The 15,830-nt window shown below is 40.5% G+C and overlaps 1 protein-coding gene and 1 non-coding gene across 2 annotated transcripts in view; both read left to right on the forward strand.

Annotated features, from left to right (window-relative positions):
• HSD17B12 (hydroxysteroid 17-beta dehydrogenase 12) overlaps window positions 1-15,830 on the forward strand; it is a 142,919-nt gene that overhangs the window by 44,739 nt on the left and 82,350 nt on the right. The window contains exons 2-3 of the mRNA XM_037069046.1: window positions 9,699-9,745; window positions 13,523-13,598. Coding sequence (XP_036924941.1) covers window positions 9,699-9,745; window positions 13,523-13,598 — 123 coding nt within the window. The remainder of the gene's footprint in view (window positions 1-9,698; window positions 9,746-13,522; window positions 13,599-15,830) is intronic.
• Window positions 15,008-15,202, forward strand: LOC119002994 (U2 spliceosomal RNA). The gene has a single exon (XR_005069861.1). It is a non-coding gene; the product is annotated as a U2 spliceosomal RNA (small nuclear RNA).

Genomic DNA, 15,830 nt, shown 5'->3' on the forward strand with positions numbered 1-15,830 from the left:
TGTTCTACTCATAGGAACAGTCCAAACTTAGGTTCCTCCATGTTCTGTTGTGTAAATTGAATGATGTTATTGATTGGAATTTTACTTCCTGAATTTAAGGGATGACACAGCAAGAGAAATGGAAATTTCTTTTCCTTTTTTGATCTAGCTTTTGGTAAAAAACTAATATTTACTAACTGCTTTTTAAAGAGATTAAAAAAATGGAGGTAAAATTCTCTACATGAAATTAACAATCATTTTATTTTAATTTTTTAAAAGATTTCTATTTATTTATTTTTAGACAGAGGGCAGGAGGAGAAAGAAAGGGAGAGAAACATCAATTTGTGGTTGCCTCTTGCACGCTCCCCAACGGAGACCTGGCCCACAACCCAGGCATGTGTCCCGACTGGGAATCGAAACAGCAACCCTTTGGTTCACAGGCGGGCATTCAGTCCACTGAGCCACACCAGCTGGGGCCCAATTAATCATTTCAAATTGTACAATTCAGTACATTCGCAATGGTTTACAGTGATCACTTCTGTCTAGCTCTAAGACCTTTTTTATCACCTCAAAAGGAAACGCCATACCCACTAAGCAGTCCCTCCTCAAGCCTCATTTCCTAGCCCCGGCACCCATCAATCTTTCTACGTTGATTGACGTGTTCTAGATGTTTCCTGTAAATGGAATCATACAGCCCGTGATCTTTTGCATATGGCTTTCTCTTAGCGTAGTATTCATACACAATGTTCTTCCCCTATGTAACGTGTGTCCGTCCGTCATTCCTTTTTATGGCTGATGACGTTCCATTGTGTGGCTACACCACATCCAGGAGAACCTGTTCAGCTGTTGATGGCATTTGGGTTGTTCCCACCTTCTGGCTCGAGCCTAGCGCTGCTGCAGACACTCCCGTGCAGGTTTCTGGCTGAACACCTGTTCTCAGTCCTTCTGTGCGTATAGAATTATTAGGTCTTTGTGTGTCTTTTGGGGGAACCACTAAACTGTTTTCCTCAGCAGCCGCACCATTTAAATTCCCACCAGCAATGCGCAAGAATTCCAATTTATTCACATTTTTACTAGCATTTAAAAAAAAATTATTGCCAAACTGTTTTGTTATTGTAGTTTTGATTTTCATTTTCTTAAAGGTGCTGACCGTTTTGTCACGTGCCTGTTGGCCATTTGTAGAGCTTCTTTTTTTGTTTGTTCCTTTTAGAATCTTCATGGGCACTTTATTCAGATGCTGGCAGGCTGAGAAGATGGTGGGTTATGTCCTTTTGTGTAACTTCTTTAGATGAATATCTATGCAAGTCCTTTGCCCATTTTAGCCTTGGGTTGTCTTTTTGTTGTTGAGTTGTAGGAGTTCGTTGTACATTCTGGATACTGGACCTTTATCATATGATTTTCAAATATTTTCTCCCATTCTTTGGGTTTTCTTTTCACTTTCTTGATATTGTCCTTGGATGTACCAAAAAAATAGTTTTGATGAAGTCCAACTTATTTTTTTATTGCTTGTAGTTTTGGTGTCATATCTAATCTTGATTGCTTTAACATTTTTCCTTTCTATTCCCCTTCCACTTTTTAGTGCTCCTTGTCTATTGCTAACATTTATTGAGCATTTACTATGTGCCAAGTCCCATGCTAAATACATTATATACATTGTCCCATTCTTAAACAATCCTGTGTGGTGAGGACTATTATGAACACTTTTTAATGGAATCTTTACATTGACTCTGTGGGACAGATAGTGTTGTTTTCACTTTAGAAATGAAGAAGCAGGGACAGACAAGGTTAACTGGCTCCATGATGGCACAGTTGGCATTTGAACCTGGACTTGAACCTTGCAGGTCTCATTTTAGGGCCCATGTGCTTAGCCACTTCATATAGTCTCTTTGTACTAAAATAGCAAAAGCCTAACGTCTTTCCATGATGGTTTTACCAGGCCTGTGATCCAGGAGCAGTACTTTCCTTGCTCCCGGGCAGAATTCCTTCTCTCACGAAGCCCCTTCCAGGTCACACGTACCCCTCGGTGTTCCCCCAAAGCCGTGTAGCAGTTTGATTCCACTACATCACACTGTGGCCCAGGGTTGACTGCTTTGTAATTCTTCGGCAGGGGTTTGCATTCTCAGAGAGGATGTGCTACTAAGTGAAATGACTCCTCTAGCAAGGTTTTCAGTTAACCGAGTAAAGTGAAAAAAGCAGGCAGAAGATATTTTGGGGGCTTAGTGCCATTAGAAGGAATTACAAGTCCTTGCGGGAAGCCAGTCCAGAGGATTAGCTGTCTTCGGCAGATCCTGCTTTTCATAACTTCCTCCTTTTTTCTGTTCTGAACCTATAGGTGGTTTTGGAATGTTGTTATGTCTCGCTTTTTGTTGTTTTTGTTTTTTGTTAGTTTTTTAAGCGGCATACTGTAACTACCTGCAGTGTTTGGTTGGGTCAGGAGAAGAGGAAGGAAGGCCCAGAGGGCTGATGATTAGAGAACCTGAGAGGCCTGCGTGGGAGAAGGGCCTCTCTCATGGGTCAGCATATTTGTATGCTGGGCATTTTCTCTCTATCAGGCACATACTGTGCCTGAAAAAAAATGTGTAGCTTTCCCATACCATGAGGTTGTGGAAAATGCCCACAGTACCTGGGTTTATGCCTGGTCTTTATTTTCCTCTAAAATTATTTTCATTAACATATGATTAGAAGAACAAGTGATAGTAGTCTTTTCTTACTTTGCATCACTTTCACCGATTACCTGTTACAAGGATGCAGGGATGTGTTGCTGTTTTATTACCTTGCAGCCTGCGTGCTTCTCTTTGTTCTCTGTTAGATGTGAGCTGGTGTGGGTTAGACCACGCTAGCATTTGCTCTTTGGGACTTCAGTGGTTTCTAAATTCAGCACTGCGAAGCCCTGTTCCCTGTTTGCTTGAATCAATCGAGACTGCTATTTTTAGTAACAAAAAGGAATTGAAATAGCAATTTTCTTTCCGTGTAATAGATCCCCAGTGGAATACTGATGCAAGCTCTCTGTCATTTTCTGTTCTCCCCACCCCCAGAAGCACTCAGAGGAAAGGCAGCTGTCACGGTTTGCGGCAGTATTAATCTTTAATCAATCCAGTGTTTTCTGCATTCAGGTGTTCAGGGGGGGTGGGGGAGGGTCAGGAGAAGGAACCTGCCCGGAATAACTAAGCGCTTATGCATGGGCTCTGCAGTCAGAGTTTGGTGGGTAGACAGAAGAGCTAAAAATAACGTGTTTGCTTCCAGTGTTTCTCTAGTCTATTTTTGATGTTTGATTTTGATAAGGTTGATTTGGTACTTACTAAAAATATCTGTTCCTAGCAAAGTGAGGACAAAAAGAGTAGAATATTTTTAACCTACACAAACTAATGTATTTTTGTTGACTATATAAAATCTGGAATCTTGGGCCTGGTCAGTTGCCAGTGTTTTATATAATCCGTAACGAGTTAGACAGACGCGTTGGATGCCAAGTTGGGGTATTCTTTCTAGTTGTCAGTTTCCATCTTCTCAAAGGCTTGCAAATTTGGGTTCTGGTGTTATATTTATATGTGAAGCCACAGGCCTTTTTTAATTTCCTCTTCCCCCTTCTTTTCTCCTCAATCTCAATTCTGCCCCTGGCTATTATATGTTCTCCCACAACCCATAGGATTGTGGGTAATACCTGAGGCTATTGGTTATGGGCGATACCTGGAGCTTTTTTTCCTGTGTATTATTGAAAACTACCTTATCTACTTACTTCATAGCAAAATGAAATCTGAGAACATATTGAAGCGTTCACAGAAGAAGCAAATCTTGGTGAGAACCGGAAGCTGTTGCTACTACGTTGGCAATCCGCCATGCTTTACTAAACCAAGGCGGTTCATCTCCCTCCCCCGAGTGCTGTGCTGGGTTTGTTAACTTCACATCCACCCTGGAACGTTATGAGTGAGGTAGTTTTCTTTAACATCCGAGATCTTCTCTTTTCAAGAATAGCCTCAGTATCCTTGGACAATGTATATCTAAAGGTTTATCACACAGTGAAACTTTTCTGTTAAATTTTTGGAAATTTTATTTTAGATCATCGATTTTTGACGGTGAAAGGGGTTGAAGAGCATATTGGGTTTGTGCAGTGGGTGATTGGGCATTATTTCTTTTTGAAAAAGTGGGTAAAGCAATGGGTAGTGTCGTGAGAGGGTAGTTTTCCATTCACAATCCCCTTTTATTCATTCACTCATTTAATCATCCAGCAAAACCTCATTGATCATCTGCTTTTGCCAGGCACTGTGGTGTGCAAATGAATAAAGGAAACCTTATTTTAAATGGAGTGAGGGGACCTTGAAGGGGGCCTTGAAAGGAGGGGCCCCTTGAAGGGGGAGTTGTCAGGCCCTGCTATGCTACCTCAATCACACACCCCAACAGGAAGAATGGATAATTACAGACCCAAAGAGAGTAGATGTACCTTGTATTTTCAACAAGATGTATCTCTGTTACTCCAGTGCATGGAAGATTTTCTTCTTGCCTAGCACAAAGCCCAGCCAATGGGAACCCTTGCAAGGAGAAGCCATCGCCACCCTGAACTCTCTTTCCCTCACAGACTTTCATTCAACACCCCACCAGCTTCTTCCTTTTTCTCTATGAAATAACTCTCCTCTCCTGTGTTTGCTGGACTTGCCTGAAGTTTTTGCTGTAGTATGGTTGTCCCAAATTGCAATTCTCTACTATTCTTGAATAAGCCCATCTTTGCTGGTAAAAATAACTGCTTTTTTTTAAAGGTCAGCAGTGGTGACTCAGACCTTTATGGAAACCTATATGATAGCAATTAAGAGGGAGTACAAAGTACATTGGGGACAGTGTACTGTTCTATTGAGTGTTGAGGTCCTATTCGTCTAGAGGTTAAGAAAGGCTTACTGGGAGAGGAGATACTTAACTGAAGACCTCAAGAATGGGAGGGAGACACTGGCTGGAGTGAAGTGTGAAGTTGGGAGTGGAGGGAACAGCATTTGTAAAGAGAGCGTATTCGCTCAGAGGAACTGGAAAAAGGTCAGCATGACCAGGGCAGTGAGCGGTGGTAGGAGGCTGATGGGAGTTAGGGTCAGCTCGTGGAAGGCCTTGTAAAGAATAAGGGCAGTGGGGAGCCATGGACTGGTTTTAGGCAGAGAGTGATGCCAGATTTTCCCTTTGGAGGGATGGCTGTGGCTGCAGCGTGGAGAATGAGTTGGAGAGGAGTATGAATGGAGGCAAGGGAATGAGTTAGAAGGTGGTTGCACCAGCTTTTTCGGGAGATGAATGATGGTAGCCCCAGGTGCTGGCAAGGGGGAGAATTGGATGGCGGGAAGCTTTAAGTTTTATATAATTGGCAATAGGGAAGCATTGTCACTTCTTGACAGGAGACTGAGATCATAAAAATGGTGTTTCAGAAGGGTGATTCTGAACTGTATAGCATGGATTGAGTGAGGAGGGCCTGAAAGGTTCGCTGCACAAGTTCTTGTGTGTTAGGATGACAGTTTAGATTGGGGTGATAAGCTGCTGTGATAATTAACTGGATAATATCAGTGAAATGCCTTGAACAACTATTCTTATGATGAATACTAAGTATTGTGTTTTAATAATTTACTGGCAACTTTCTCTTGCTTTTCTGGGTCTATTATTATAGTGACTTTAACCATGCACAAGTTTTTCACCTATTTTGAAGAAGACTAGAATTTTTATGTACGTCTGATTCTCCGTGGTAAGCAGTAAAAACCAAAATGATTCGTTTTTAAAAACTGCCATGGTAATTCCATGGAGTCGTCAGGAACCTTGGTTCCTGTGAGCCTTCATCTGAGCCCATGGCTTCTACCGTCCAGGTTATTTCATTGCTCAAGGCCATGGCAGCTGCAGCCGCTGCTTTTGCGTTGGCTAGACGGAGAGTGAAGAAGGGCCTCTACCTCTGTGACTGCTTGCTTTAAGCAGCCTTTCTCAAAGTCCCTCACAAGACTGCTTGCGTATTAGTTCTAGAATTTAGTCACATGGCCTTCCCCAGCTGCTGGGGAGGTTGGAAAGTAGAGTCAATTCCAGGCCCCGATTGCCGCGAAGAAGGGAGGGAAGTTTGGCTGCTTGGGAAGACAGTGGGCTCTGGCTTGGTTGTGCATATAATACACGGAGGTTGTCCCTTGGGTTGGGTTTGCACATTTCGTCTTCTGTCAGTGCAGCTGTGAGTGCTTCCTTTTTTCATTTTAAGAAATCAACAGGCACTACTTCTAATTTGGATGGTTTGGGAGCCGGTCTTTGTTCCCGTAGGTTTCCATTGCGAGGAGGTAGGTATATCGGGGTGATTGTGATTACATTAGTGTTTCCGAAAGACAAACCAGGAGATGACCTTAGGTCCTGCACCGATGGAAGTTTTCAAAATCTAATGGTTACACGCACACATATGTTACAGTAAGACTACTTGTATTAATTGAAATGGGTGGCCTTTTATACTAATCAAATAATTAAGTGAATAGTAATCAAATAATCATTGTCTATTCAATTTTATTAAAAAATCAGTTTTTAAGAAATATTAAGTGACTCGGGAAACACTGATTTAAGGAAACTGGAATAGGCGAAGAGTTCTTCAGAAGAAGGAAAAGACTTCCTTTTTGGAAAGGCAGTACGTGCACGTGGTTGACAGGAATAAACATTAGCGAACTCTTTCCTGTCTTTCCCCGGCACTCCAGGAGCAACCCCAGAGGACTCTTGATTGAAAGTGGCCTGTTTTGGGCAGATTCCTAAAGTTAATAATGGAAAGTCGACTCCCCAGACAATACAGTATCATCTTAATAGAATTACACTAGTGTATTATAAAAACGAAAAATTACTGAACTCACAGGATTTTTCTGTACAAAAACAAGCTATCTCTGCTACTGTTGTTGGCAGGTATATAGCTTTAAACAAAGAATATAGTTTGAAAAGCAAAAGCTGGACAGTCCTTGTCCTCATTCCACATGTCCTAATATACTTCTATAATTGCCTGAAGTTTAGCAGGTGACTTGGTTATATTTGTATATTTTTGCAAACATACTACCTGCTGAGTGACTTCGAGAACACAGACAGACACACACTAGAGTCATCTGTATTCTTTTGAAACATGTATATTCTAGCCAAAAATTTTGGATACGTCGTTATATGGAGTGACTTTATTGTAGTTTAATTCTTGAGCATTTTCTTATTAAGGGACTTTTCAGGCCCTAATCTGAGAAATCTGATATTGCCATCAATTCCCTGCTCTACTCATACGGGATTTGCTTGCTCCCCAGTTGTAGAGAATGAACAAAATAATCTAGGCACCAAAGGCTCTGTAAACAGAGAGATGAGTGGCGGCTGGGTTAGGAGAGTGGCAGTAACTGTACCTGGAGTGTGAGGAACTTGGAGACACCAGGTTTCCAGAGAAGCAGTCTGGGCGCTGTGGGTTTAGTCTCTGTACAACTAAGTGCTGAGCGTCAGTCATGCACTCAGCAGATGCCTCCTGAGCCCCTACCTTCTTCCCGTCACATGACAGGAAGCCTGGGGTAAGAACTAAGATACACGTAAGGAAATACAACTCCGAGTAGAGAGTTGGAGGTGCCGGCAGAGAAGTGCATGGAAAGAGCTGTGGGAGTTTAGAGGAGAGAAAGGCTTTCGTTTGTTTCAAGGGGTCTGGGAGAGTGGGGTTGGTGGAGATTGGACAGGCTTTGAAGGAAGGGGAGAGGGGGGATTCTGGGGGTCTTGCAGAGAGCAAAAAGGTTACCACAGATAGAAGGAGGAGAAAATTGGGAACATTAGAAAATGTGTATCTTCCATGTGTGAAACATTAGTGAATCAGTAACAGGAATGTAGTGTATTTAGGTTTTCATAGACTACTCGGCTCCTACAAAATACCCAGGAGATGAAAAGTTACAGAGATAGGCAACTGAATTGCTCATGAGGTTGGAGGAACTTTCATTTAAAGCTTAATTTTATATGGGCTCTAACATAAATGTTTCAATCCATAAATTAATAATGTTTCTTATAAAGAAAACCACAATGATAAAAACACATGGGTTACCACCTTCAGAAGGTGGTAGGGAACCAATTTATTTTGAAAACTGGTAAACAAAGGAGAAAAACCCCAAACATTTGTCTTGCGTTCCCGCGTAAACTCTGTATTTCTGGTATGGATAACTAATAACCAGTCATTTCTCTATGGAAAAATTCCAGCTAATAAGTGAGGATGGAATGATAGAATTTAAATATTAAACACCACCATTTTGCAATTTCTAATGAAATAATATGCCATCAATGACTGTTAATAAAGCAAAAGAAAGATAACTGGAAATATGTTTCCTGGTTAGTAAATATGCAATTAAGAAATATGCAATTACTTATAAAGGGTTCTTATCAAAAATCAAACCTGAATTTGATCCAGCATCTATAGCCAACCACTAGGGGACTGATACACTTGTTAAATGACATGAGGGGAATGCAGTCAGCAAATGCCAGGCTGGGAAAGTATTAACATATGATCCAGTATCTTTGCAGATAAGGAGGGCACAGAGCGAGGGAGGAAAAGGAGAGGTGAGGGAGAGAGAGGGATGGAGATTAAATAGCTGAATAGATACAGGTAGGTAGGTCGATGGATAGAGAGCAGTTTCAGGACAAATACAAGAAAATCCTACCTTACATCATGACTTGTTTTCCATAATCTGTAAGTAGTTTGGAGAAACTCGTAGAGGGGTTTGGGAGCCTCTCTGATCTTTCGGAGCAGACAGCCGTGCTCCGAATTTGTAACAGATGTGATTCCGTGTTTCAGAGATGAGATGCCGGGGTGTAGCCTGAGCCGTTAGAGTGATCGAATGTGTCCGCTGCCTGCGTGTTCTGAGCTTTTGAGAGGAATGTGCTTTTCCAGAGGAGGAATAGATGTTACTCAGTTTTAAAACTACCTGTAACTTTTAAAAGTTAATTTATTGAAGTGTAACGATACCATAAGTGTGTATTTAAGTATATACAGTTTCAATGAATGTTTGTACACACATGCACATCAGGACAGAGAATATTTCCTGTACCCTGAAGTTTCCCTTTAATCCCTTTCTCTGTCCTCTGCCCCCTTCCCCAAAGGTAGCCAATGTTCTGAGTTCTGTCATCACAGGTTAGTTTTGCCCTTTTTTTGGCTTTTGTTGTTTTTTACCTTCATAAATGGAATCATAACAACTTGTAAACTATTATGTCAGGCTTTTTTCATTCAACATAATGTCTGAGAGATTTGTTCATGATTTGCATATAGCAGCAACTTTGTTCTTTTTTATTGCTATTTAATATTCTATTGTATGAATATATTTCAGTTTATCAATACTTATTCTCCTGTAGCTTAATATTCGGGCATGTTTACCTACTATGCATGAATAAAGCTACCATGGCCATTCTTACATCTTGGGAATTACTAGGTCATAGGGTGGACGTATGTTTAATTCCGGACATAATGCCATACAGTTTTTCCGGAATGATTGCACGTTGGAGATGCAGCACCACCAGCAGCGTGTGAGAGTCCCAGCTGCCCTTCTCCTCCGCAGCGCTCGGTGCTGCCGTCCTTTTCAGTTTTAGCCACTGTGCTGGGTTTTCAGCTTTAAATTTGCAGCACTGGCGTTTCTTCAGGTGGTTCAAGTTTGCATCCAAATATTATGCAGGTCCTTGTTTGTCTAATTGTTGGCTCCTGTGTGTGATCAGTTCTTCATTTTAATTCTTAAACTTACTTTCTCTCTTTTTCTCAGTTGTCACAGGTGGAACCGATGGAATTGGAAAATCATATGCCCAAGAGGTAGGTCATTTTCAAGACCTTTCTTTAATGCAAAATGGGTGAAACTTTCTACTCTGGTAAGCTAGAATTGTAAAATTGTAGTATAATTTTATTTTGTGTAAGTATGAACAGTCTTTGGTTTCTAATTGTTAATTTTATTTTTCAATTACAGTTGACATTTAAAATTATTTTATATTAGTTTCAGGTATATAATCATATAATTTATGAAGTTATTCTTCTGATAATTCCAATACCCACTGACACCATACATCATTAATAAAATATTATTGACTATATTCCCTTTGCTGTACTTTACATCCCTGTGACTATTTCGTAACTACCCATTTATATTTCTTAATCCCTTCACCTTTTTCACACAGCCCCTTAGCCCTCCTCCCACCTGGCAACCTTCAGTTTGTTCTCTGTGTCTAAGAGTGTGTTTCTGTTTTGTTTGTTCATGTATTTTGTTTTTTGGGTTCCGCAATAAGTAAAATTATGTGTTATTTGTTGTTCTCTGTCAGACTTATTATACTTAGCGTAATACCCTCTAGATCCATCCACGTTGTTGCAAATGGTAAGATTTCAATCTTTTTTTTATGCCTGAGTACTATTTCATTGTATATATTAATATTAACTCATCTTCTTTATCCACTGGTCTATTGATGGGCACTTGGATTGCTTCCATTCTTGACTGTTGTAAATATTACACTGTAGTGAACATAGGTGAACCTATATCTTTTGAATTAGTGTTTTGGATTTCTTCAGATATATACCCAGAAATGGACTTGCTGGATCATATGGTAGTTCTGTTTTGTTTGAGGAAACTCCGTACTGCTTTCCACAGTGGCTGCACCAATTTGCATTTCCACCAACAGTGCACTAGGGTCCTTGTTTATTGATACGAGGATGATGGCCATCCTGCCAGGTGTGAGGTAATATCTCATTGTGGTATTAAATTGCATCTCTCTGGTGATTAGTGATGTTGAGCATCTTTTCATGTCTATTATCCATTTCTGTGTCCTCTTTGGAGAAGTATCTATTCATGTTCTCTGCCCATTTTTAATTGGATTTTTTTGTGTTAGTGATATGAGCTCTTTATAAATTTTGGGTATTAACCTTTCATCAGACGTATCACGGACAAATATCTTCTTTCATTCAGTATGTTGTCCTTTTGTTGACATAAAAACTTTTTGGTTTGATATACTCCCATTTGTTTATCTTTTCCTATGTTTTCCTTGCCTGAGTAGATAGATCAGAAAAAATATTACTAAGAGAATTGTCAGAGTTTACTGCCTATGTTTTCTTCTAAGAGTTTTATTTTGGGGGCCCTTACATTAGAGTCTTTAACCCATTTTGAGTGTGCAGTGTGTATGCTGTGTGTGGAGTATATCATGTAAGAAGGCAGTCTCATTTTCTTCTTTTGCATGTATTGGGCAGAACTCAGTTATCCTAGAGGTTATATTTCCAGGCCATCATTTCAAGGTATCACTTTCACAAGGACTGTGACTGACGGGAAGGTGTTGGCAGACGCAGGCAAAGGGTTCAAGGTGTTGGTACTGTGATGAGAGCGCAGGAAACCGTAATAGTCTGGAGACCAGCACACAAAGAAGGAACCTTGGCGGCGCTCTCCCGGCGCGCTCCCTGCCTTCCAGTTCCGCGAAGGCACCCTCCGCCTGTGAGATTGCCCAGTTGTGCTGAAGATCTGCCGAATCTCTCATTTGTCATTCCCAAACGTTTCTTTAAAAAAAAATCCTCCTTTGTTTTCCCAGTTTTTTGTGTTAGATATCGAAACTATAGAAAAGTTGCAAGAAGAATATAATGAACACCCATATCCCCTCCACCAGGATTCGCCAGTTATTAGCACTTGCCACATTTAACTTTATTGTAATGATCATTTGGCCAGACTGTTTGTAAGTTATAGACACCATGACAATCCAGCCCTAAATATTTCAGTCTGAATCTTCTAAGACCTAGAACGTTCGCCCTTGTACAGTGATCATACATAGAAAGTTTAACTCGATACAATATTATTTATGTAGCATACAGCCCATATGCAGATTTCCCAATTGTCCCCAAAACCTTTCTCATAGCTCTTTTGGATGTGATTCCACATCCAGTTAGAGGTTAATTAATATATTGCGTTTAGGTGACTTGTCTCTTGACTGGAAGAGTCCCTTAGTCTCTGTGTGTGTGTGTGCACAACAGTGGCGTTTTGGAAAAATCCAGGCCCGTTGTTTCGTGAACGGTTTCTCCGTTTGGATTTGTCTGATTACTTCCTCATGAGTAGATTCCGGTTAAACAGGGGCTTTTGTATCCTGACTTTATCTTATCAGAAGGCACAAGGAGTCCTCTTGTTCATGGTTGACTATATTAAGATAAATGGTTTATGACAATGCTACTCACCGTAATTCTCCATTATAAAGGGGCCTTTTCCCTTTGTAAGTAGTAAGGACTATGTGGGGTGGTTCTTTAGGGCTGTGAATATACCATTTATGAAAAATTTTTCATCCAGTGGTTCTAACACCCATTGATAATTTTTTTCCTAAATTAGTTATTACCATGGTGTTTTTAAAATGGTGATTCTCTAATGATATCTTTCCTTCACCATTTATTAGATGCTGTTTTTTTTTAAAATAAAAGCTCTTCTTTGTCCTTCCTCCCCTGTTAATTAAAAAAAAGAAACAGACCAAAAACCTATCAGTTTGGACTTACGGGTTCTTTAGTGGTTTTACAGCAGAGTAATTTAACAAATTATTACCAACCTTTGTTATTTTTATTTAAAAGAAAGTGTTGTAGCCCTGACTGTGTGGCTCAGCATGTTGTACGTCATCCTGAAAAGGGACAGGCTGCTGGTCCTCTCTGGGTTGGGCACATGCCTGGGTTGCAGGCCAGATCCCCGGGGCGGGGTGTGCAAGAGGCAACTGTGTCTCTCACACATAGGTGTTCCCTTCTCTCCCTCTCTTTCTCCCTCCCTTCCCCTCTCTCTAAAACGTAAATAAATAAAAGTTTTATATCTTCTCATTTGCAATACCACTTTTTACTTAATAAAAACCAACTTTAGGATTTAAGACTGGAATATTAGTTTAGTAAACTGCTAATAGTTCATAGCAGCCAGTTTATTGCTCATTTATATACTGTCTGGAATAGTTCACTAAAAGCTTGTGTATAGATCAGTGTTTTTTCTTTGCCCCTAAATTTATGTGTCTCTGGAGTAGAAATCACACTCCTGTCAATCTTACTCATTCTGTGCAGCGCTTAGACAGGGCCAGCTAAGTACACAGGAGGGGCTCCTTGGGAAATTATTAGTTTGTCCAGTTAACTCTCTTGGTTGGCCTTTGTTGTGCATAAAGTATAATGCTTAGTAAAAAGTTTAAGATTGACCCTGTTTTTAGGAGTTGCTAACATCTTGACTATGGTTTTCTTTGCTTTTCCTCCAGTCTTTATGCAGACAATCTGAATAAAAACTAAAGTTTATTTTAAATTGTAGAAGTAATAGATAATTATGGTTTGATAAACTCAAACAGTCTAGGTGGACACAAAATGAAAAGTAACCATTTATTTCTTCTAAAACCCTTTGACATCTATATACTAGCTTGATTGATAAAGTTAACCATTTGTGGAATCCTCTTGTAAAGTCTTCATTTTGCCCATTCATTACACTTGGGTTTATTTTATTTTATTTTTTATTGGATTATCATATGGTCAGGTTTGCTTAACATGGGAATATGTGTAATTACTGTTTCCAAATGAAGTGCCCGGGTGTGATTCCGTTGTCTGGTGTCTCTTTTCCTGTTTCAGTTAGCGAAGCACGGGATGAAGATTGTCCTTATCAGCAGGTCGCAGGACAAGTTGCAGCAGGTGTCCAATGAAATAAGTAAGTTCCCACCACGCCATCCCCTCCCCTCATGATTAGAGGATGAGGCTTCTCTTTTATTCCGTTAACAAGCTCTTGTAAACGTGGATCATCAGCTTTTTCAGGTGAATAGAGGGCTATTGCAATTTGCTTAAAATGTGTTTTACTGGCTCATTTGTTTGCAGTCAAATTCTCTGATTATTTTATCATGTTTGTTCTACTTACACATTTCCTGTTGCTTCATTTTAGTATTCTTGTGTTTTTTCACTCTTTGACTTTCTCATCTCCAAAGTATGCGTCCTGTGATTGAGGAAAATACAAAGGAGCAGATAGACACGCCACAGGGAAACTGTTTTGAACTTTCTTCATGGTTAGCTGTGCCTGAGACCAGAATTATATTGTGGCAAAGACCTTTTGAACTGACGTCTAAATCACAACCCCGTGGATACACCAGTGCTGTCCATGCCCTTGGCTGACGTTCCCAGGACGGGGACTGTGGCTGGCAGGCTTGTCACAGTGATGCCTATGCGCTTGGACACCTGCAAGTCAAAGTACTTTCTCAGTAAGAGTCCGTTGGGTTTGTTCTCCAACTCACCTATTCTGTAAACTGATGCATCTTGGTGTAAAAAGGGGAGTTATTTCTATAAAAACGAAGTTGAATGCTCTGACCAAGAGTAAGAAAAGTCAGTTCTTTTGGAAATTGGCTGTGGAATTAGGGGCTAACAAGACAAGTGTAAGATATTGGAAAAAATTATAAAAAGTGAGAAGAAATTTGCTCTCTGGTTATTTCATTTGTGTTGAAGTTTTTGCTGCATTTCCAAACAACTGGAGCTGCCATATAGTAGCTGATCCATCGTGAGCGTGGTTCATGCGAGAGACTGGGGTCCCTGTCTGCGGATCCAAACTCACAAGAAGGCCTGGGCCACCTCCCCCCGCCCCCCCCCAGAGGACCAGTGGATTGTACTTATGCATGGTTTATTTATTTGTTTACTCTTATTGTTGTTCAGGTACAGTTGTCTGCATCCCCTACAACCCCAGCCATCCCCATCTCCCTCCCCTGCTTCCAACCTCCCTCCCCCCGCCATGCCTCCCCCACCCCATTTTGTCCACGCCTCCTTTATAGTTGTTCCTGAAAACCCTCCCCCCTTGCCCTCTATTTCCCCCTCCTTCCTCCCCTCTGGTTACTGTCAGATTGTTCCTAGTTTCAGTGTCTCTGGTTATAGTTTGTTTGCCTATTTGTTTTGTTGATTAGGTTCCACTTATAGGTGAGATCGTATGGTACTTGTGTTTCACCGCCTGGCTTGTTTCACTTAGCATAAGGCTCTCCAGCTCTGTACATAGTTTAAATTAAAATAAAGTGCTTTTAATATGTATTTATCGTTTTGTAGGATTCCTTGCTTTAACTGATTTCTCTAAGTAGCCAACTAATAATCACTTCTCGGCCTTTTGGCTAAGATCAAGTGTAGTATCTGTTCTTATCAGTTTAAGTAGCCAACTAACAAACCCCCCCGATTCTTGGAGAAGAGGGGATTTCTACTGTATTTGGTGCTTATTTCCCCCCCACATTTACTGAGACGTAATTGACTATCAAGTTCTCTAAGTTTAAGGCGTACAATGTACTGTATCTTTATTAACATTACCACCTACCACTAACATTTATATAATGCTTTATTATTTATTCCATCCCATTTAATATTGCCCTTGATCTTTGAGCATCCTCGTGAGGTAGCAGATATTCCTTACCTTGTGAGGTAGAGAATGTTTTTGTTATTTTTTTTCCAGAGCATAGCTCATCCTACTGGACAAATTATATGTAGATGCACTTAGTTTTTGTGTGAAACTGATCTTTATAGATTCCTAATAATAAGTTTGCTAAATTATTTTTAACCCTGCTGAGAGCACAGATCTTTACAAAGGTGAGCATGTGGTATATAGATATACAGGAAATCGCTGGCATTTAAGGATTTTAACTTTCAGGGTTGACTATGTAAATGCTGCCCTGAAGATCCGAGACAACAGTATTTTGCAGTTCTGCCGAGGCGTGAATTTGAATTAAGCTTTGACCCTAATGAGCGAGCAGTGCAGTTAGTTCGGCGGGAGCTGAACCGAGCATACCACCTGGGTCTTAGTGCTGTTTCTTTCTTGAGTACTTTTAGTCGTGCGTGTGAATCTCACAGTGATGAAATGTGCTGTGTGTACGCACATGTAAAATTGTCTGTTAGTGAAAGCATCTACTAGTTGCCAAAAGTAAAG

This window comes from Sturnira hondurensis, unplaced genomic scaffold (genome assembly GCF_014824575.4).
Source record: "Sturnira hondurensis isolate 20B ecotype Veracruz unplaced genomic scaffold, ASM1482457v3 Scaffold0018399, whole genome shotgun sequence".
In the NCBI taxonomy this organism is placed as follows: Eukaryota; Metazoa; Chordata; class Mammalia; order Chiroptera; family Phyllostomidae; genus Sturnira; species Sturnira hondurensis.